The sequence below is a fragment of the Populus alba genome, chromosome 9, assembly GCF_005239225.2.
Source record: "Populus alba chromosome 9, ASM523922v2, whole genome shotgun sequence".
In the NCBI taxonomy this organism is placed as follows: Eukaryota; Viridiplantae; Streptophyta; class Magnoliopsida; order Malpighiales; family Salicaceae; genus Populus; species Populus alba.
Window position 1 is genome coordinate 8,833,433 of NC_133292.1, and position 22,127 is coordinate 8,855,559.

Consider the following 22,127-nt stretch of genomic DNA (forward strand, 5'->3'; position numbering starts at 1 on the left):
CACACAACTCACAAGGACACTAATTTTTGATCCACCTGAATAGAGTTGCCACTGCTTTCTATTGGGATTGGAACACAGAAACTTTATTGCCCACCTGGAAATCTCAACCTCTTGTGTAATTGAAACGTGCCACGCAACTCACAAGGACACTAAAATTTTGATCCACCTGAATAACCCTTCTCGATGTGAAGGGAAAAAGCTAGGAACGGGTAGTAAAAGATCAAAATCTGGCACCACTACTCCACTGGAAGCTCACGCATCTCAATCTCATAAAGAACCTCGTTTCTTGACTACCCTGGCAGAAACATCACCAAAAGGTGGTTGTCTAGAACAAGAGGATCCCACTGAAGTGGTGTGTTTTCTAAGATCAACTCCAGTTATAATGTAGGGCACTTCAAAGGCTCATATTTTCCGTTTTGGTAGGCTACCGAACTTTGAATTTTTGCAACGACTTGTCTTGTATTTGATCATTACAGGAGGGACTTGGAACTTCGGATACACTAAAAAGATTTGAATGAATTGGACAACTAGAAAATTGCATGCTGTCGAAACTCTCCTGTTCTTTTTTTCCTTTTCTTTTCTTATTGCAACGACAGTTTAGCTTTTTCTAGTAGCATTTCAACGTGCCTATGCTTGCACGGAGACAACGATAGTAATTTCCAACTCCAAAAGTTGAACATGAAGACGGTGGTTGACATGACTCCCAATCATGGAACCAATTACTATGTTTCCTTTGGAAAATCCAACCTGAAAGAAAAGACAAAAAATCTATCATCTGCGATTATTGGCTGACAGTTAGATGATCAAAACAATGCTAATCTTGTAGACCTGCCGGCGTAGTAAATATCAAGACCAATCCGCAACTTGTATTTTCTTTCTATACTCTATCCGTAGCCGCTTCTGAGATTGTCGTAGAATCAGATGTAACCTATGCCTAGGCCATGGATCAGCTTATGAGTGTATATATATGAGATTCTTAGAATGTTCAGCACTTCAGTTCCCACCTTCAGTAGTTAATGATCCCAACAATGGGTCATTTTACTCCTCCCAAACTTCTCTTTGCTCTCTGCCTTCTTTTCCCAATTGCCGCATCATTTTCCACGTCAAATGACCGAAAAACCTACATTATCCATATGGACAAGACCGGGATGCCATCTACCTTCTCCACCCAGCATGATTGGTACGTGTCAACACTGTCATCCCTGTCATCGCCAGATGACATTCCGCCTATCCATCTCTACTCTTACAAGCATGTCATGGATGGGTTCAGTGCTGTGTTGTCCCAAACCCACCTTGACCAACTGGAGAGTTTGCCTGGTCATGTTGCTACCTTCCCAGAATCAATAGGCCATCTCCACACCACCCATACCCCATAGTTTCTGGGCCTAAACAAACGTGCTGGAGCATGGCCGGCTGGCAAGTTTGGTGATGATGTGATTATTGGTGTTCTTGATACTGGAATTTGGCCTGAAAGTGAGAGCTTCAATGATAAAAACATGCCGCCAGTTCCGCAGCGATGGCGTGGCATCTGTGAAACAGGAACAGAATTTAACACCTCTTATTGCAACAAAAAACTTATTGGTGCACGCAAGTTCAGCCAAGGCATGAAGCAAGTAGGGTTGAATATATCAAGTACAGATGACTATGATTCTCCAAGGGATTACATGGGCCACGGAAGCCACACATCTTCAACAGCAGGTGGCAGTCCGGTGCAACATGCTGATTATTTCGGTTATGCAAAAGGGACAGCAACAGGAATGGCACCATTGGCCAGAATTGCCATGTACAAGGTGATTTTCTATAGTGACGGTTATGATGTTGCAGCAACAGATACACTTGCTGGCATGGATCAAGCCATAGAAGATGGTGTGGACATCATGTCATTGTCTTTGGGATTCTTTGAGACACCATTCCATGAGAATCCAATAGCCATTGGAGCATTTGCAGCCTTGAAGAAAGGGATATTTGTTACATGTTCTGCTGGAAATTCAGGGCCTCGTGGATACACCATGCTCAATGGAGCTACTTGGCTCACCACCATTGGTGCCGGAACCATTGACCGACAGTTTGGAGCTGAAGTCACACTGGGAAATGGCTCAATTATCGTCACCGGAACATCTATTTATCCTGAGAATTTGTTTATTTCCCGAGTTCCTGTATACTTCGGACTTGGAAATCGAAGCAAAGAAGTTTGTGATTGGAACTCCTTGGACCCCAAAGATGTTGCAGGCAAGTTCCTCTTCTGTGACTATGATGATGAGTCATCACAGTTTCGACAGATGTCTGAAAATGACCGATATGGGCCAGACATTGCTGGAGCTACTGGGGCTATCTTCAGTGAAGACGATGCAGAATTTCTCCACCCAGACTACTTCTACATGCCGATTGTGATAGTGAGCACAAAAGACGGAAACTTGCTCAAGAACTATATCATGAATACCACAAACGCAACAGTTAGTGTAAAGTTCGGGTTAACATTGCTAGGTAATAAGCCAGCTCCGAAAGTGGCATATTTTTCTTCTCGGGGACCTGATCGAAGATCCCCGTGGACTCTGAAACCTGATATTCTGGATCCTGGTTATCATATTCTGGCTGCTTGGGTACCTAAGAGAGGATTTGCACCCATTCGTGAAGACGATTATTTGCTCACAGATTACGCTCTTGTTTCTGGCACATCAATGTCATGCCCCCATGTAGCTGGGATAGCTGCACTGCTTAAAGCTGCCCACCGTGATTGGAGTCCTGCAGCCATCCGATCAGCACTGATGACAACTGCTGATGTCATTGACAACGCAGATGGTAGAATCATTGATATGACCACTGAAGTTGCTGGGACACCCCTTGATTTTGGAGCGGTGCATGTCAATCCCAACAAAGCAATGGACCCTGGCCTGGTGTACGATATAGTGGCCGAGGATTACATTAACTACCTGTGTGCGATGAATTATACAAGCCAACAGGTTCAAATCATCACAGGGACTTCAAATTTTACTTGTCAATACGCTAGCCTGGATCTTAATTATCCTTCTTTCTCTTGAACAACACTAATACGAGCACCACTACCTTCAAGAGGGTGTTGACAAATGTAGCAGATAATAGCTCAGTCTATCGTGCGGTGATCTCAGCTCCCCAGGGTATGAAAGCTCTAGTCCAACCAACAGCACTTACATTTTCAGGAAAAAACAGCAAAGCTGAGTTTAATATGACCGTGGAGATCGATTTGGAAGCTGCTAGTGTTACTCCACAGAGTGATTATTTTGGGAATTACGGCTTTTTGAGCTGGTATGAGGTCAATGGAAGACATGTAGTTAGGAGTCCCGTTGTCTCTGCAATTGCATTCCCTGAGACTTGAATCGCCTGCTCTCAGCACATCTAATTTGAGAATCCTTTTCAGTTTTTAGCCTAAAGATCATTACACCAAATAAAATGATTACATAGCATGTCAGCCTAAGTGTAGCCCCTCCACAATTCCAAAAGGATTGGCCTGAAAATACTCCTCCGAGGACACTTCACAAATTTTATTCTGCTGGTTGTTTTTCAGCAAACCGAAGGTAATAAATTGTTCAAGGGGACTAGTAAAGCATGCTTTTTAGGTTTGAGAAAGCTTCCATACCACTTTTTCCCTTTTTTGAATCACTGTAATTTATGAGAGGGTATCCTTCGACGCCACCATTTAAAAGTTCTGGCTTGAAATCACAGCGGTGTAGGTTTCGAGTCTTGAGAATACCCACTCCGTACAAAAATGCTAAAAGCAGAATTATCTTCACTTTGATAGATTAGTAAGATCAATCATTTATTAGCTACCGTGTAATACAAGAGCAAGTAGGAGAGATAACATTTAAAAAGTGCCTGGGCACGAAACTGTGAATTTACGTACAGATATCACATCAGTAATTTTATCAGTAACTACAATGAGGCAAAGGCATACATGGAAGTTTAAAACTTTACACTCCAATCCATGCAGGACACATAATTATAAAAGAACAAATGTGATCCAGCCTTTTCCTCGTCTTTATGAAATATACGGCTAAAAACTGAAAAAAAGAACTATGAGAGAGCATGCAATGATAAGGATGCCTCAACTATCTGTTCTATGTAAAATGAACACGCTACAAGACAAGCAACTCTAAACTCTTCTAGCCACCAACTGCAGCCAGGAATTTCTTCTTGCTTGCTGGTTCTTCGTGCAAGACCACGACATCTCTCACCTTGTCAAAAAGCTGCTCTAGCTGATCCACACCAAGACTTTGATAGTCCAATGGTTTCTTGTATCGTTGCTGGTATATTGCCTCAAAACACCCCAAGAAAATCCAACAAGAATAGCTCACTAGAATCTCCTGCAACTCAAACTTGAACTGCTCGAGGTTTGGGTCATCAACTTCATATCGAGCTGGTGTTCCCAAATTAGTCTTCTCTTGTTTCCTCCTGTTCTCCTGTTTCTTATTTACCATTCTTTCTTCATCTGAGAGCTCATCTGAAGAGCCACCACCTGTCACAATGTCCAAACTCTCGTCCTGAGGCCCCTTTCCTGTCTTATCCCTCCTTGCCAGAATTATAGGAGGAGCACTTGGACCAGCTTTCCAGTTTTTAAGATAGACAAACTTCTTTTGACCCTTTCCATCTATTGTCATTGCATCACCCATTTTCTTGAAAAGATTAACAAGCTTCAATGCCCCATACTCTGAAACACAAAGAGGCCGTCCATACATCTTCTGGTACTCAGGAGGAACTCGGGTAAGAGGCAAACATCCTCCTGAAATTTCAAGCAACTTCACTAGCTGAGCTTTCAGACTATTTATGCCCCCAGGCTGTACCCGCATAGTAGAATAATACTCGTCATAAGAAGCAGGACCTGTTGAAACTTCATTCAGACCAGATGGGAGACTCTGTGACCTTGAACTAGTGGGGAAACAAGGCAGACTCATCAAAGAACTACTGTTGTATTCAGATAAAGAATGTGACACTACAGAGAAATCTCTCAAGTTGTAATAGCTGTGCGAGAGCCCTCTGTATACAATTGCCTCTTCTTCATTCTGGCCATCATGGCTGTCATTTATACGGCACCCCATGGAATACCCAGCAATGTCAGCTGGTCCTAGATGGGCAGGCAATAATGTCTTCAAGGGGGGTATAAAACCTTCCCCACGGGCCACACTAGGCCAGTCCCAAACAAACTTGCCTGCGTTGCACAGGGCAGATGAAACACCAACCCCAGAAGGTATAACAAGAATCACAGTATATCCACGTTGACCAAGTATGTGAAGTGCTGGAGAGAAATCCACATCCCCAGAGATAAGCATGATGGAGGAAGGTGGGGGGTTGTCAAGAGCAAAGAGAAACATGTCGACCAAAATAGCCTTGTCAGCAGCATCCTTTCTACCATTTGGAACATCAATTAGTTTAACACCCGTTCTCTGGCAGCCTTCTCTCAGTCGTCTGGGGAAGGAGTTAAAATCTCCATATGCAGAAAACATCATTACAGCTCCTTTAATTACAGGGTGCACCTGCAACGCCATTCTGATATTGCCAGACACATCTTCAGAGCGGACATCATTAGGGACAGGACAGTTCTCAATATCCCAAAGGATAGCTACAGGACCATCCAAAGAGGGTCGAATTTGCTGGTTCACAGAAGGCTGAATAGCTTGCATGTTTGAATCTGCCATATGGATTCCCATCTGTTCAGGAGAACCCGAGGGAAGAATTGATGCCGATGTATTTGCATTTTCCATCACTTTTTTTTTAATGCTATTGTTATTACTTCTATGTTGTCGAAAACTTAAAAGATTCCTGTAGATTGCCAGAGGAAGAGGATAAAAGTCACTAAACAACATAGGATGTCCCTTAAAAAAACTAGAGTCGACATTAGAAACCCCATAGGTTATCCAAACTTAACAATAGATTATCTGGTATTTCATGAGAAAGCTGATCAAGACTCCATATTTAGCAACTAAGACCACGAAATCATAAATTGAAGATTATAGTTTTAGCCTGATGTCTGTCTCTCAAACTCATAAGTTCAAATCTAACTCCAAAGCCCAAATTATGTATTTCATAGTTAAAAATAAACTGGTTCATCAATCAATAGATAGGAAAGTGGACACTCAAGTCACGGCAACAGAAAGTAAAAGCTAATAATTCCAATTGAACCTAAACTGATCATTAAAAAAAAAATGATAATATATTACTGAAGTACTATGGAAAACTCTAAAAATGAAAAATTTTCAATTAATTTGATAAGAGAAACTTAATTCGTGAAACTCAATTATTAAGAAATGAAAAGAAAAGGTACCTGATATTGAGGCCATAGAGCAACTCTTTCTTAAAAATTACGTTGCTATCACCAGAAACAAAATAGAAACAGAGATCTTGTTGAAGAATAAAAGAGAAGGCTAAAGATCCGATAAATTATTATACAAGAAAGATCAGAAGAAGATGACCATCGCTCTTATTTGATTACTGAGAGACCTGCAGTTGAAGAAAGGAAGACACATTCTTCTTCTCTTTCTCTTTTTTCGTGGTATGTCCTTTTTTTTCCCTCTTTTATGATGGGTAAGGTTGTTGCTTTTTCTGGGTAATTGTTCTTACTAAAACTAGGATTTTTAAGGTAGAACAGTGAAAGATTTTACTTGGTGTTTTTTGTTTTTTCCTTCTGGAACGTTGGAGAACTGTTCGAGAAAGAGAGTTGTCGAGATTTTGGGCTTTTAACGGAAATAATGGTTTGAGCCCGAAATCAAAGGAACAAAGTCCCGTTTCAAGCTCGCTCGTTAACCGACACTAGTCACAAATGTCGATACCATCAAGTGTTTCTAGATATTCTGATTATATACACGCCCTGGTTTTTTTACCCGCACCCTCCGCAGTCATTCATGCAAAAAATTATAATTGAAAAAATAAAAATAAAATTTTAAATAATAAAAACAAATTAGAGAGTATTAACAAAATTTATATTGAAATGATAAATTAAAAAGAAAAAAACTTTAGCAAAAACAATAAGGGTTAAATTGAAAAAAATAAAACAACATAAACTTTGATTGAATAATGAAATTAAAAACCAATAAAACTTTAACAAAAAAATCAAGAAAAAAATCAAAAAGCAAAAGAGTAATGAACAAATTAAAAAAATATATATGCAAATTGTAATTTAATAACTAAATTGAAAACATAAAAAACTTTTCTAAAACAGTCAAGAGAAAAATAAACAATAAAAAATATAAGAACTAATTTTTTTTACAAAAAAAGAACAAACATGCACTTTACCTAGAAAAAAAGATAAAGAAAGAAATAAAAAAAAACCATTAACTATAAACCATTTATCATTCGCCCTCACACCCTACACCAAGAGGAAAAATACATGGTGACACTTCCAAGGATATAGCGGAAGATCAAGTTTGACCACATGAGGTATCGCATGTGCCATTCAAAAAGCGCAAACATCATTCATGTGGTGGCACGTCATAAGCATGCACCAATAATTTTTTAAAATTAAAAATTAAAAAATCATTATATAAATACCAAAAAACCCCTTATAACCTTCGGAATTACAAATAAACTTGTGTGAAATGACAAAAACACTCCTAAATGCATACCTTATTTTTTTGTTTTTCTAAGGGAAAAGATGTGTTAAAATTGTAGTCTAAAAATAAAAATAAAAACTAAAAAAATATTTTGTCAACCGCTCGAGGGAAAAAATATTTTTATTTTCCCAAAGCTTGTGAAAGAGACAAATAAACCCTTGTTCAATAATTCTAAAATCTATTGTCTTCGAGGTAAAAAAATAATTTTAACGTGCTAAAAAAAATAAAAAAAGATTTAGATACTCCTCGAACAATCTTTTAACAACCAATACGTCAATGGAAAAACTAAATGACCCCCACAACTAAGGCTCTCATTTTTTTCCCATTCAATGGCAAAATTATTATTTTACTATAGCAATCCACAGTAACAGGTACATGTTGCTATGATGAATGGATGCCTAACCCGGAATAGGTGTGTGTGTGTTGAGATATATATATATACCATAATGTATTTAAAAAGAATTTGAATGTTCTACAAATATATCTATATAAAATAAATATATATTATGAGTTAGGTTTGGGACGTGTGTGTGTCATTTTATCATATAATATGCATATACATACTTCAAATATATATACTAACTATTTTATTTTTTCTTAAATAATAGTATATAATGGATATTCATATAAATTTCTAAAACTTGATAAATATTTTATGAATATCTAAATTTTTTATTTAATAAATAATATACAAATATCAAGAAGTTGTACCTACGTATACTCATCATCATCATTATACATCAACATGCTTTTCATTATATTTATTTTTCGCCCCCTTGGACTTGATTGGAAATTAATTTAGCTAAAATTGTCAAGGAAAGAAAATTTAAAAGACAAAAGACCAAACTAAAAACATTTAAGGTAGTGGGTGGTTTTTTGGTAAAATATTTGATTTAGTCCTTGTACTTCTTGAATTATAAAAATTAGGACCTTTCAATTTTTAAAATTTCAAAAAAATCAATTGTGGTCAAAGACCTTATTTTCCTTATTTTTTTCAATTCTTAGTTCAAATGAAAAAATAAAAATACATCATTGACACATATTTTAACCACTAAAATAGTTGATTTTGGTGTTGAAAAATATAATTTGGTGAGGGAAGTTTCGCTTAGGTGTTTTTTCATATTCAAGTTGCCTTAAAAAACATATATAAGTTCAAGAAGTTTTTTGTTTCGAGTTAATTCTAGTTTTTTGTATTTTTTTTGAGATTATAAATGAGTTTATCAAAATATCTAGAGTGTTTTCTAAGTATTTAAAATAAAAAAAATGAATTGAAAAATAGATTTATATAACAAAAAAAACATATTCCCTTATTTTCTAGCAACCATGATGGCTGGAATTTAGAAAGAATAAGTAACGCATCACTTGTTTATTTTTTTCAGAAAAATAAAGATAAACGATAAGTCACCAACTCCTCAAAAAAGAAAGAAAAAATTAAGTTAGCCCAGGCATACTGACATAGGCTATACAAGAATCCACGCTCCTTAGCTTTTTTTTAAGCCTAAACACATTGGGCCACCTAGACTAAGTCATAGTGCATATGCTTCTTCTTTTTTTTTCATTATTTTTTGTCCATTTATTTTTTTTTTCTTTTAATTTCATCTTTTAATTTTTCTTTTTTTCTTCTTAGATTTTTTTGTTGTTTTTTTTAAATAACAATTATTCATGATGTTTTTTTATAGATTATTATTTAATTTAGTATATGTTTTTTCTTATTTCTTAATTTGATGTATTTTTAACCCCTTAAAATTATTAAAAATAATAAATCAATTTTCATTTTTTTTTATGGCATTTTTTTTTTTTAAAAAAATTCCTTTTGTTATCAATATTTTTTTTTAATAAAAGTTATTTTTTATTTCACATCACCCTTATTTTGTTTTCAAGAAAAAAATTTGGTTATCGATATAAAGAAAACCCATGCACCTAGTTGACAAATAATTAAATGAAAAATATGAATAGTAATTTTAGAAATAAAAAATTATTAAATTCAATGAGATTCATTACACAATTTATAAATTTAGCAAATTAACTTTAATTATCTCAGGGCTTTTATTTGTCTTCTATTAAATTTAATATTTTTAATTTTAACTTCATCTAAGCCTGTATATTCTTCTTCTTGCTGAAAAATATTATTTGATCCGAGGAAAAGCCTGAGTCAAATAGCTATTTCTATCTAAGCATCAACGTTGAAACAAAACGAACCATGGTAAATAGCATTGAGTGGAAAGGCATGAAAGCATTTCTTTCATATAGGGAAGCAAAGTTCGAATCCCATGAAATTTCCAATCCATCTCCAGCAGATCATAAGAACAGATCTGCCAAGCCGCCAGAGTTTTAAGCTCAAAATATAGTCAAATCCTTGATGTTTCCATAGAAATAAAACCCCCAGATATACAGCATGGCAAGAAAAAAATCAATGACATATTCACAGCAGGTAGGGTAGCAGCAGATTCTCAACCAAGAAAAGGTGAGACAAAGTCCACCACCACAAGTCCAAAAGAGATAACCAGCAGGGTAAATTTTATAACACTATTCACACCATGTTACTCGATGACTGAAAAAGCAATTCAAGAACACCAGGCATTATGATACCTGACCCAACACAACTGATTGACTGTACCGCATGTTCAAGTCATGCACTAAACCAAGTTTACGACAGCATAACTCTCTCAACTGCAGCAATATAGAATTCCTTTGGCATGGTACCGACCACCGACTCTCGCTTCTCTCCATTCTTGAAAAGTAGAACAACTGGTACCGCCTTAATTTCATAGTCCTCAGCAATTTGCAGGTCATTGTCTGTGTTAAGCACAAAGCATTTGAGTTTCCCATCATACTCTGATGCAATCTCATCAATTACTCGATGAACCATCCTGCAAGGCCCACACCAACTTGCATAGAATTCAACAAGAACAGGAATATCACTTTTCAAAATTGAATTCTCCCAAGAGTCCTGAGTAACAGCTGTAGCTGAAAAAAACCCAAAAGGTGTGGTTAAAAAGACTATATTGTAGGTGCCTTACTAACAGCTCAGTGAAAAAATAAAAACTCAATTTTGAAAACCATAAAGCAAGCAGAAATGAGAGCAAAACTGAAGATGAAAGAGCCAAAATATATCAGATCACCGAAGACTATCATGAGAAACTCTATTCTCTGAAAGATTTGATCAGCAACTGCACTACATACACACATAATAAAAAAGTGTTTCCAGCTTCTCTAAAGACTCCAACTCACATACTTTATTCAGATGGTACAAATCTGTTTCAACCTGAATATATTGTCGCCAAATCTCAATTTTCCATATTTAATGTAGCTATTGTGCAAAACACATCATGAATATGCATCTGCATCCTGTATGCCAGCAACTTGTATAAAACACAATAAGTTTGTGGAGCAAGCATCCAATCTTCACCATAGACCACCTGACTAGCAGAGGCATTTAACCATATCAAACTTTTTAGTACCATCCTCTTCTAAAACTTCCTTGGCTACGATGAGAATACTAGCAGCAACCTAATGGAGGAAAAGACCAAGAAATAGTACAATAGGATAACAAATGCAGACGATCCGAACATGATTAAAATTCTCTCTGAGAAGAACTTCAAGCCAAAAGACAATGCAAGTTTCCAAATTGATGTAAGGACAAAACAACAAAGATTAACAACATGACAAATAAAAATCGATTGCAAAACGGAAAATATTTCATCTTGAATTCCCTGTCCATGTATTCCAAGAAGTACATATTTCAAATTAAGCCCTTCCTCTGCTCAATCCTTTCAGATAGTCCACTTGTCCACATGAATCCTGTTCATGGACCAACAAAAATCCTCAAAGGCTCTATTAGCCTCTGCATTTTATAAGTAGATTACTTTTACCGTATGGCTTCACCATTCTCTTTGGCACCATCCATAGCTTCAGAACTCAATTTCAGAACCATATTTTGACCTTGATGTTTTCAGGATGCCTCCAACAACCAACGGATAGCGAGTGATTTTCCTTGTAATGTTCCTCCTTCAATAGGAACTTGATGGGTAGATGCACCCATGAGCCTTGCTTTTACTGTTAGATCAGGAGTTACTCCTTGCACTGCCTTGTGTAAAACAGATAATGGGTTTGATTGTCTTTTTCTGAATCCTTTTTAAGGCTCAATAGACGATTTGAAATGCCAGTGACTTTTTCCCATTTTTCAGGATTCAGTAGACAGACATGTTCACTAATCAGTTATGATAAACTGGATCAGAAGTGGCAGGGATTTTTGCCGTCAAACCTTGACATGAGATGACGATGAAAGGGAATCAGTTTCCCTTCATAAAGCTAATAAACAAATTCAATCTCATCATACATGATAAAATAAATAAATAAATACTTCCACTCTAATCAATACTCCAAAAATTTAATGGCCTGGTTAGTAGCAAAACAAACACTGATTTCACAGCCATAGAAAGAAATTCGGGCACCCAGTAAAGCAGCATTCAGTGCATAAATCACCAGTTTGCTATATTTAACCATAAGTAACAATCTCATGCTTCATTCTAAGTTCTCAAGACAGCTCTAGTTTTGAGTCTCTTCTCACCGAAAAAGGATGAAGAAAGCCAATTCTCAAATGGGACTGGCATTTGAAGCTATATTTAGATTCGATACTCCGCCGTAAGAATCTCAGTCTCCAACTCTATCTCTTTCTCTCTTGCTTTTTTCCACGTGTCACCTACTCTGCTTCTTTCTTTGCCCATATTTTTCTCTTTTCAATCTCTTCTAGGGATTTCATTCATTTACATTGCATCTCCAACGTGAACATGAAATCTCAAGCTCTCGTCAAGTTCTTTCCTGATTAACCTAAATTTGCTATCGGGAACAGCCTTCTACTAACATTAAGAAGTTAGATGCAAATCTTTGATTCGTACAAAAAAAATCCCAAACCTCTGGTGAAAATCATTAAAAACAATTATCTATTCTCCTAAACTCCAGTCTAATCCCTAATAAGAAACTAGGATCACCATTGAAGATAATAGTAAAACATCAAGAATGAAACAGCTCAGACAAGAAACAAAATTAAAAAATCAAGAGAAACAAATTGAAAGAATCAAGAGTTTTAGGGATTTATTTTTTGTTTAACCTCGGTTTCCGCGACCGCAGAGAACCTTGAGAGGGAGAGGCACGTGTTGAACAGTGAGATTCGTTGCTCTTTTAGCGGTGTTGAAGTTGATTGGAAAAGAGAGTCTGTTAGGGTTCAGCTGCTGACATTGGTGGAGAACGGCTGCGCGTGAGCTCGTGAATGGTGGGGAGCAAAGTGAAGTCGCACTTGAAGCCATTTCAAGAAATGAAAGAAAAAGCAGTTACAGAAATTTCGTTACAGGGAGAGAAGGTGTGAGTGCCTGCTGCTATGAGTATCGTGTGAATCTGAATATATGAGTACGATTATAAGACGCGAGGAACAGAAATCGGCTAAGCAGATCGCTGTGATTTAAACGAGAGAGCAGGGAAAGGGACCCACCTGATGTATTTTTCAAGAAAATGAAAAGGGCAAACCTCTCATTTGTCTCTAACTACTATAGTTCGTCGATATATATAGTCCCCCAGCTAATTTTATCAATTTCTTTTCCCACAGAAAAGAAGCATAACGATAAGAATGACAAAACCAACCAAAAAAAAGTAACACGGAGAGGATTTTTATGAGATAATTTTAGGTCGACGAAAACCATTTCAAAGGCAGTTCCAAACAGCGTTTCTCTTATATTTTAATTTTTTAAAATTATTTTAATACACTAATATCAAAAATATTTTTTTTAAAAAAATAAAAAATATATTATTTTAATATATTTTCAATTAAAAAATAATATACTATTAAACACACTCTGAATAAAATAAGTAAAAATTAAGCATGTCCAATCATAAAATAATCTTTTTTATGAATATAATTTTGAAATAAATTATTATACTTTTAAAATAAAAAAGAAAAGAAAACATATTTTTTTATCACCTCTTTTATCTTGAAATAACAATCAAATTACTTATAGCTCTAAAAGAAATGGGAATTCTCATGGTTATTCACTTTCTACATGAGTAGTGAAATAAGTTGACATATTTGTTTAAGCCATGTGATAACAATTTTGTGTGATAACTCAGATAGCTATAGTCCGTGTTTTTATTTGTAATAGCCATGAGTAAAAAAATTAAAAAATTAATTTAATCAAGAAAATTAAAAAAAAATAACTAAAAAAGCTAAATTATGAACAAAACTGATTAAACATATTAGAATTTTAAAAAAATCAATTGATTCAGTTAGGTTTTATTTTTATAAGTTTGAAACTGAAAAAACCAAACCAAATTTAAACAAAAAAAAATTAAAAAAGAACTGAGCCAAACCTGAAAAAAACTGAGCTAGACCGAACCAAATCGAGCTAAACTAGTTTGAACATGTTTTTGTTTTAAAAAACTAAAACCGGTCGGTTTGAACCAATTTTAATTTTTTTTTAAATAATTTAATTTAATTATTATTTTTTTTATAAAAATTTAACCGAACAAAAAAAAATGATGGATAGTAATTTCTAAGTCCAGAGGCTGCCGGTTTAAGAGTTGAGAACCTTTTCTTTCTTTCTTTTTTTAAATATAAAAGGCAAAGATGAATAAAGTAACGATTGGTGTGCAGGCCTGCTACTGGGGGGCTAGGCCTGGCCTAGCCCTTTTCTCCTAGTTCAATTTTTTTTAACTAGATTTAGATATCTTTAATATATATATAAAAAATTATCCTATCATTTATTTTATTAATATTTAATATTATAAGTATTTATTCTTTATTCTTATTTATTTTTGATAGTTCATTTTATATTTTAACTTATTAACTTAATTAAATCATATCGAATTAATTATTATAAAAAAACACATTAATAACCTAGCTTTGAAAAAAAATTAATAATAACCCACAACAGCACAAACTTATCCATCCAGTAACTAACTTATCGAATTAAATTCCTTTAGCAACGAAAGTCATGAACATTTGAATCCACAGTGGATCATGAGACGAGAGAGCTACGGTGATTAAAATTATATATATATATATATATATATATATATATATATTTAACCATAGTCACGATTCTCACTCTCAGATAAATATTGTACTTTTTATTTTTAAAAATCCAATTTTAACTATCAACTATAAAAGCAAAAGTGTAATAATTATCACATTTTCATTTGCTTCTCCTAGATTATTCTTTACCATTTTTTCAAATCTAGTAAAACCACGAGCATTGGGTCATATAAATTTGCAAGGGTGAAAGTAAAATGATATTTTAAAATATCATTTGATTGCTATTTTGAAATTAAAAATAAAAATAAAAACAAAGAAAATAAGGCAAATAAGAGAAAAAACCAGACAAATATAAAACCATGCTTGATAATGGTGTACAAGATAATGTAATTATATTTGGTTATGATAGGCAAAACATAAAAACATATTAAAAAATATATTCTACACTTAATATATATTATTGTTAAACATTAATATTTTTTTTAAAATAATTAGACAGCATTCCTTTTACTTTAATTTATATTGAATTTTTAAATTAATAATAACTCTAATTATAAAATCAAAACTAGCTCAGTGAGTTAATCTAGGACCCGATAAAAAGTCTGGATTGATACGAGTTCAAGAAAAAAAACTAGATAAAAAACTAACTCAATTCAACCCAGTTAAAAACTTGGTTTGGTCCATTACCCATTCGTCCTATAATAAAACACGAGTTAAAAAATTGTTATTTTTTTTTGATTAAAATAAAGTTGCATTGATTTATATTTTTTTAGGTAGAAATGGGTTAACGCTTATAACTTATAAAATTAAGTTTTAAAACTATAATAATAATAATTTTTATTTATATATTAACTTGGATTAAATCAATTTATCTTTTTACTTGTGATCTAACTTCCACCTCTAATTAACTCTTGAATTAAGTTTTAAAATTATCAATTATTTTTTTATTATCTGAGGTGGATCATCTCGGCCCATGAACTATGATGCCCTATCCTGCGTTGACGCCAACTAAAAGTTTTAAATTATAATAATAGTTAATGACCAACTGTAACTATTTGTTTTTAAAATATATATAAAAAATCTACATAAAAGACAAAAACCACTGATGTGATCACTTATTTGTTTACACACACACATTATTTCAAAACGAAACTGCCCAGCAAAAAAAATTGAGGAACGCTAGCTGAGAACTCTTGGCTACAGTTGAAGGGCACGTGGTAAGGTTTCCTCGAAAAACGTGTGTTTATTAAATGTTAAATACCGGAAGGAAACCGGTCCTTCAAATATATCCTTCAATCTTATTTCTTATCAAAAGACTTTCCTCTACCGTCGTCATCTCCAGCAAGCAACACTCCAATCAAATTTGGCTCTAATCAACCATTAAAAATTTTCTTGTTTTTTTCTCGAGTTTACACTTAATGCTTTTTTTTTTTTTTTTAAATCCATTTACTAGATCGAAGATCAACAAATGGTTCAAAACTTTCTATTGTCCGCCCGAAATCAACACAGACCCAGTATCTGATACCAGAGCACGCATCAAAGTCACAAAAAAGAAACTCTCTCTCTCTCTCTGAAATGGAAAACGAAAAGAAAAACAGATTTGAATTTATATTATTTGAGTGGTGGGAACGAATCCGAACACTTATCTTCATTAATCTTTATTTCCTTCGAACCAAGAGAAGTAATGGAGGATGCTACCGTGGTTAAAAAAATACATATTGGATCAAATATCTGGTTGTAAAGTGTGATTATGGTGAAATTCTCAATTTAACCCAAAAGACAATGAATTTCGGTTCTGGGTTTTTGTTCTTCATAACTATTATAACTTTGTTGATGAAATGATTGAGACTCCAGGCAGGACATTCTAACCCTACATGAGAGATTCAGAAGCCACTTGTTTTAGGGAAAAAAGAAAAGAAAAAAGAGTAACATTGCCTACAGATTAACGATTTAAGAGGATAGACGACGGAGATGGAGAAATGCGGACATCGAAAGAAAATCAGTAGCGAGGGACTACATTGATAAACTATGAACAACTGAGGAACTAATTTGAGGTTGTCGAAAAATGTAAAAGATAATTAAATCACGCCCGGTGGGATTCGAACCCACAGTCGCCTGATTAGAAGTCAGACGCCTTATCCATTAGGCCACGGGCGCTTTTTGTTAGCTGTATTGTTCATTCATTTAATTAACTTAAATAATTTGATTTTTTTGCACAGCTACGCCTCTCTCTACTGAAAACAAATACAGAGTCGCGAGAAAACAAGGACAGCGCGCAAAAACTTTAGATGTAAGAAGTGTATTATACCATGTCAACGAGCATCAGCCATTTTGAACGATGATTTCTTTTATTGAGTTAAGAAGAAAAATTATGGTAAATTATTTTTGATCGTTGGAGTTGATGTAAAAGTTGCATTTGTTACATTCTAAATACACCATATTTGGTGTCTTCCAAGGGACGGTTCAAGGAAGCAGAGATGCAAAAGCCAATGATTTTTCTCGTGTCAGCTGGATCGATGATTCCATCATCCCAGAGCCTTGCTGTAGAGTAATAACAATTTCCTTCTCGCTCGTATGCTTCTGTGATCTTCGATTTGAAGTTTTCTTGTTCCTCCTCTGTCCACTGTAATCCATGCAAAGCATGTCCAAATGCAGATAAGCATACCATAAGTTTGTGAAGGCCTCAGTAATATTTTATAAGAAAAGTAAGGTCACCTGAATTCCTTGCTTTTTCTTGTTTGCCGTTTCGATTTGAGACAGCACGCTAGCAGCCTGAGCAAAACAAGTGAACATGGCATTTAAAACAAATTGAATTAGTGTGCCCTGTTAAATTTTGTTCCATGTCAAGGCAAGTGTTTGGCTCCAAAATGCTCAAATTCTATAGAATATGAATAAGTCTTTGCTGGCACAACAGTAGTTTTTGCAATAATAATAATAATAAATTAACCGTGGATATGGTATTTTATACGTATTTAGCTGTTCATATCAAAGCAATGGCACGGAATTTTATTGACACCTTGATCATATGCAATGATAATTTTAAGTGAAGGGGATACCTGAGCACCACCCATCACAGATATTTTGGCATTTGGCCAAAGGAACAAGAAATTGGGACTATATGCACGACCACACATTGCGTAATTTCCAGCACCAAAACTTCCACCAACCATGATGGTTACCTTGGGGACCTGCGCAAGTATTTATAGGCAACAGCTCAGATGTAAGTAGTTTTTTTCCACAATTTCTTAGTGAATCATGAGATGTGATGGTTGTAAAAGACAACTTTATGTCTTTGCAATTAAATGAGTAAAGATAAATAAAATAAATAAATAAATAAAGATTAGGATGAGCGAAAGAAACCAACCTTTGCACAAGAAACTGCCATTACCATTTTTGCTCCAGATTTTGCGATGCCATTTGCCTCAGACCTTGACCCAACCTACAAATCAACAATATCATGGTTACATGCCAGTTTTATGTTTCAAAGCGAAAAACAAAAAAGAAATGTTTGAATCAAAGTGGCCCATCTTACAAACCATGAATCCAGTGATATTCTGTAAAAAGACCAGGGGAATGTTACGTTGAGTGCATAGTTCAATGAAATGGGCCCCTTTTAGAGCAGATTCATTGAAGAGTATCCCGTTGTTTCCAAGGATGCCAACTGGTTGTCCAAAAATTCTAGCAAACCCTGTTACGAGAGTCTGTAGAGGAGTGATTTTGAACTGTGTTATTCATAGATAAAACAGTGGAGATACATAAGTTAACCAAACAAGTTATTAAAAGTCCTCACAGTTCCATACTGTTTCTTGAATTCATCAAATTCACTTCCATCAACAATCCGGGCAATAACTGATCGGATATCAAAGGCTTGCTTGTGGTCTATTGGTGCAATAGACCGAAGCTCCTTTACATCATATAAAGGTTCCTTGTACTCGGGGTTTAAATTATGCAATCCATTCATCACCCCTTGTTTCCCAGCCATGTGCAAGTTCTTGATGATGTTCCTACCAAGTGCAAGTCCATGCAATTCATCTACAAGGAGAGATAATTCCATACATATGATCAGCTAGGCAAAAGATTTCACTCACCAAGTTTCTGAGACAGAGACGAGAAGATGGAGAAAAAGGAATTCAATAACAGTGAACTTTCTATTAAATTCCACCGAAAAATCATCAAATATCATTCTAAAAATGAACTAAATCCTGTTAGCATAAACAAAGGCTTATCCAGACAAAAAACTGCAAAAAGATCACAGAAACTGCAGAAGTATGGCATAGGGGGTAGCATAAACAGATGATGCATACCTTGAGCAAAATAATCCGAAACCCCTGATGTCTTGCAATGCACAGAAGCACCCCCTAAATCCTCCGCAGAGACTTCCTCTCCTGTAGCAGCCTATCACAATTCTCCTTCGGAGCCAATTTCAGAATCAAGCAAAATATGTGCATTGATTCATATACATAAATGCACAGTACAGAAGATCCAACAGCAATGTAGAGTTCATGGATGAAGCAATTTGGAACACAAGAAGTTTGGAACTGACCTTCACAAGTGGTGGTCCAGCTAGAAAGATGGTAGCATTTCCTTTAACCATCACACTTTCATCAGCCATTGCAGGAATATAGGCACCACCAGCAGTGCAGGAACCCAATACCAGAGCAATTTGAGGAATTCCTTCAGCAGACATTACAGCTTGATTGTAGAAAATTCTACCAAAATTATCCTTGTCAGGGAAGACCTCAGCCTGCTTTGGAAGAAAAGCTCCTCCACTGTCAACAAGATATATGCATGGCAATTTGCATTGAGCAGCAATCTCTTGTGCCCTAAGATGTTTTTTCACCGTAATTGGATAATAAGTTCCTCCCTTAACAGTAGGATCATTCGCCACAAACATGCAAAGACGCCCATGAACTGGACCTATTCCAGTGATTATTCCACCAGATGGTAATGTTTCTCCATACAACTCATGGCCTGCAAGCTTAATGCATTAAAATATGCAATAAGAAGCAGCAACACCAGAAATTATGCTACTATATGTGTCAAACAATTTTATAAATAGAGTCAACATCTGCATCATTACATAAACTAAAATTCAAAAACTCCTTTCAGAAACTTAAAGATTGTGTCTTTATCATGAATTTTTCATGATCCACTACAGAGGTCCTATTTTAACCATTTTCTGTCAAGAGCAGTCTCTCACAAGCATTGACCACAAGATTTCAAATTTCATAGAAATGAAGAAAAAAAAAATCAACAAATGAATAAATCCGAAAACCTGAGAGAGCTCAAGGAATGAAGAACCAGGGTCAATTAGCTTATCAATTCTTTCTCTAGGCAAAAGCTTGTTCCTTTTTCTGTTTCTTTTCACAGCTTCTTCTCCTCCTCCAGCAAGAACCTTGAAAAATAAAACAATCCCATCTCAAAACCCAACACGCAAACACAAACAAACACATATAAATCCACATATAACTATGTGAGCATGAACCTTATTTATATGGGATTGGAGTTGTGAAATAAGACCCTCCATGGCCTTAGAATTCTGTGCAAAGGCCTCGGAGTTTCTGCCTACTCCATCTGGAAGGACTCCTAAGCAGAAGTCTCTTTTCTGGAGAAGCTGAATTGATTTTGATGATCTCCATGGATTTGAAGTAGCTGACACTGCTTTTCTTGCTAAATTCCTTAGCATTTTTTGAGTGCTTTTTGGTCTGTGTCTTTTCTCTCCGACTTCTAATACCTTGATTGTCTCTACGCGTCTCGTGCTTGTGTGGAATACATATCCATTACTATTTTCTGCTTATCTTCAGATCTGGCAATGCTTTATCCAAGTAAAGAAATCTTTTTCTTTACAACGTTTTGTTTTGCTGATGATTTATTTATTTTTGAACTACAACAGTCACTTTTGGTATTCATCCCCGTTTCCTCTTAGTTTGCCCAAGTTTCAATTGGATCCCCTTATTGTATTATATTATATTATTTTTCAAGTTTTTATTGGATCCTATGGGTTTTTTTTTTAGCACAATTCTATAGTAAATTAATATAAAATTTTGAACTATACATGTGTTACTAACTTTTCACTATTTTTGGAAGAAAAAATCACCATTTTTAAGTTTGCTAGGATGGATTGAAGTAATTATTTGGCAATAGTTTTCTTACCCTGACAAAACTTATAATTGACTCTTTGTACAGTGACAGATTGAGTTCAGCTTATTCGTACACTATAATTATTTTTATATTAGTTGTTTCAGATTTGTTAGGTAAAAAAACTACAATTTTTATCTATATAAAATATTTTAAATATTTTTTAAGATATTTATCTCCAAAAAAATCTATATATAAAAAGTATTGTTTCTCTAAATAAAAGATATGTTAGAGCTCAATATTTCAACAAGATTTAAGAAATATTTAAACCTAGAAAATATTTATTTTACTCGTCATTTGAATAAATACTATATTAACTTAAGTTTTATAGTGTTTTTCTTGTAGGTGGCATTGGGTTCGTCAAATTCTTTAGATCTAATTTTATCAGCTTATGGAAAACGTCTTCAATCTTTCTACTAAAATTTTTTCCATTCTCATCAATTTATTGATGAGTCCAGATAAAATGAACTAAAAAATCCCAAAAAAGAACTCATATAAATATTTTAAAAGATGGGCTCAGGCACAGAAGATCAAACAATATCAGTTAGAATCAAGGTTAGAGATCGGGTATACATGAGAACCCTTTATGTTGAGACCAGGAACATCAGCGCATGGATGCCTAGTGCATAAGGGTCATGTAGTGCACTAGGTGTCTGCCTAGTGCACCTTGATGGGTGTACATCATGCTGGGTGTGTTGCCTAACACCAAAGATGATAGGTAAGCACCCCAGCGCTATCGTGGGCTCACGTTGTCATGCTCTGGTCCAACATGTTTGGGTTCAGATAGTGCGCCCGGGTCCATTTTCATCTCTAATAGTGCCTGACCAAACACTCGCTATAAAAATTTTTTTGGACTCCATGCAGGTATAATTACATTTTAGTCTATCCTTTCCATAAAAAGAATAAGATTCATGGTTTATAAATATATCATGAATCCATTAGGTTAAATGTTTATAATCTCTTCATTCTCAATATTTTCAGAATATATATTTTTTAAAGTTTATCTCTCTAAAATATAATTGCATTTTATCTACAAAAGTTATTAACTCTACAATCGGAGAGTTCCCACGTTTATCAAATAAGATTTTTTACAGATATCAACTACTGGTTACTTGCCTTATCAAGCATTAGTTGCTGCCACTTACCAACCCTTTAGGATTTCCATACTAAGTCACTATATATATTGATTATGAATAATAAATTAGATTATTTGAACCGTCAAATTAACTAATTATATAACACATCAATCTAGTTGAATAAAATAACATTGTGTACATAGTATAGTTATAAGGTTTTAATTTTAAGGTTAATTTGATTTAAGCCACAAGTTGGAGGTTAGGGTTGACTTAGATTAACTTAATCTTTGGTTTTTTTAAAAAAAACTAAAA

The 22,127-nt window shown here is 34.8% G+C and overlaps 3 protein-coding genes, 1 non-coding gene and 1 pseudogene across 4 annotated transcripts; 1 reads left to right on the plus strand and 4 right to left on the minus strand.

Moving 5' to 3' along the window:
• The first annotated feature begins 824 nt into the window (after nucleotides 1–824).
• On the plus strand, nucleotides 825–3,688 carry LOC118059208 (subtilisin-like protease SBT3; annotated as a pseudogene).
• A 149-nt stretch (nucleotides 3,689–3,837) lies between these two features.
• LOC118059209 (uncharacterized) lies at nucleotides 3,838–6,774 on the minus strand. Its single transcript, XM_035072070.2, has 2 exons — nucleotides 6,293–6,774; nucleotides 3,838–5,790 (listed from the first exon to the last, which is right to left on the minus strand). Exon 2 carries the CDS (start codon nucleotides 5,730–5,732, stop codon nucleotides 4,137–4,139), a length of 1,596 nt encoding a protein of 531 aa, XP_034927961.1. The 5' UTR covers nucleotides 5,733–5,790; nucleotides 6,293–6,774; the 3' UTR covers nucleotides 3,838–4,136.
• Nucleotides 6,775–9,922: 3,148 nt separating this feature from the next.
• Nucleotides 9,923–13,164, minus strand: LOC118059210 (thioredoxin M3, chloroplastic). The gene is made up of 2 exons (XM_035072071.2): nucleotides 12,688–13,164; nucleotides 9,923–10,544 (listed from the first exon to the last, which is right to left on the minus strand). Exons 1-2 carry the CDS (start codon nucleotides 12,881–12,883, stop codon nucleotides 10,225–10,227), a joined length of 516 nt encoding a protein of 171 aa, XP_034927962.1. The 5' UTR covers nucleotides 12,884–13,164; the 3' UTR covers nucleotides 9,923–10,224.
• Nucleotides 13,165–16,685: 3,521 nt separating this feature from the next.
• On the minus strand, nucleotides 16,686–16,758 carry TRNAR-UCU (transfer RNA arginine (anticodon UCU)). The gene has a single exon. It is a non-coding gene; the product is annotated as a tRNA-Arg (tRNA).
• Nucleotides 16,759–16,930: 172 nt separating this feature from the next.
• Nucleotides 16,931–20,507, minus strand: LOC118059211 (methylcrotonoyl-CoA carboxylase beta chain, mitochondrial). Its single transcript, XM_035072072.2, has 10 exons — nucleotides 20,087–20,507; nucleotides 19,877–19,996; nucleotides 19,145–19,579; nucleotides 18,906–18,996; nucleotides 18,392–18,633; nucleotides 18,138–18,302; nucleotides 17,966–18,040; nucleotides 17,658–17,789; nucleotides 17,317–17,373; nucleotides 16,931–17,224 (listed from the first exon to the last, which is right to left on the minus strand). The coding sequence occupies exons 1-10, from the start codon at nucleotides 20,285–20,287 to the stop codon at nucleotides 17,021–17,023; spliced, it is 1,722 nt and encodes a 573-aa protein (XP_034927963.1). The 5' UTR covers nucleotides 20,288–20,507; the 3' UTR covers nucleotides 16,931–17,020.
• Between the last annotated feature and the right edge of the window lie 1,620 nt (nucleotides 20,508–22,127).

Coding starts and splice junctions, on each gene's coding strand:
- LOC118059209 (XM_035072070.2), bottom strand. CDS start 5,732: ATGGAAAATGCAAATACATCGGCATCAATTCTTCCCTCGGGTTCTCCT.
- LOC118059210 (XM_035072071.2), bottom strand. CDS start 12,883: ATGGCTTCAAGTGCGACTTCACTTTGCTCCCCACCATTCACGAGCTCA. Junction 10,545..12,687: donor CTGCGGTCGCGGAAACCGAG/GTTAAACAAAAA, acceptor GGTTTTTTTCAG/CTACAGCTGTTACTCAGGAC.
- LOC118059211 (XM_035072072.2), bottom strand. CDS start 20,287: ATGCTAAGGAATTTAGCAAGAAAAGCAGTGTCAGCTACTTCAAATCCA. Junction 19,580..19,876: donor CATTCCTTGAGCTCTCTCAG/GTTTTCGGATTT, acceptor TAATGCATTAAG/CTTGCAGGCCATGAGTTGTA. Junction 18,041..18,137: donor AGAATATCACTGGATTCATG/GTTTGTAAGATG, acceptor GTTGATTTGTAG/GTTGGGTCAAGGTCTGAGGC.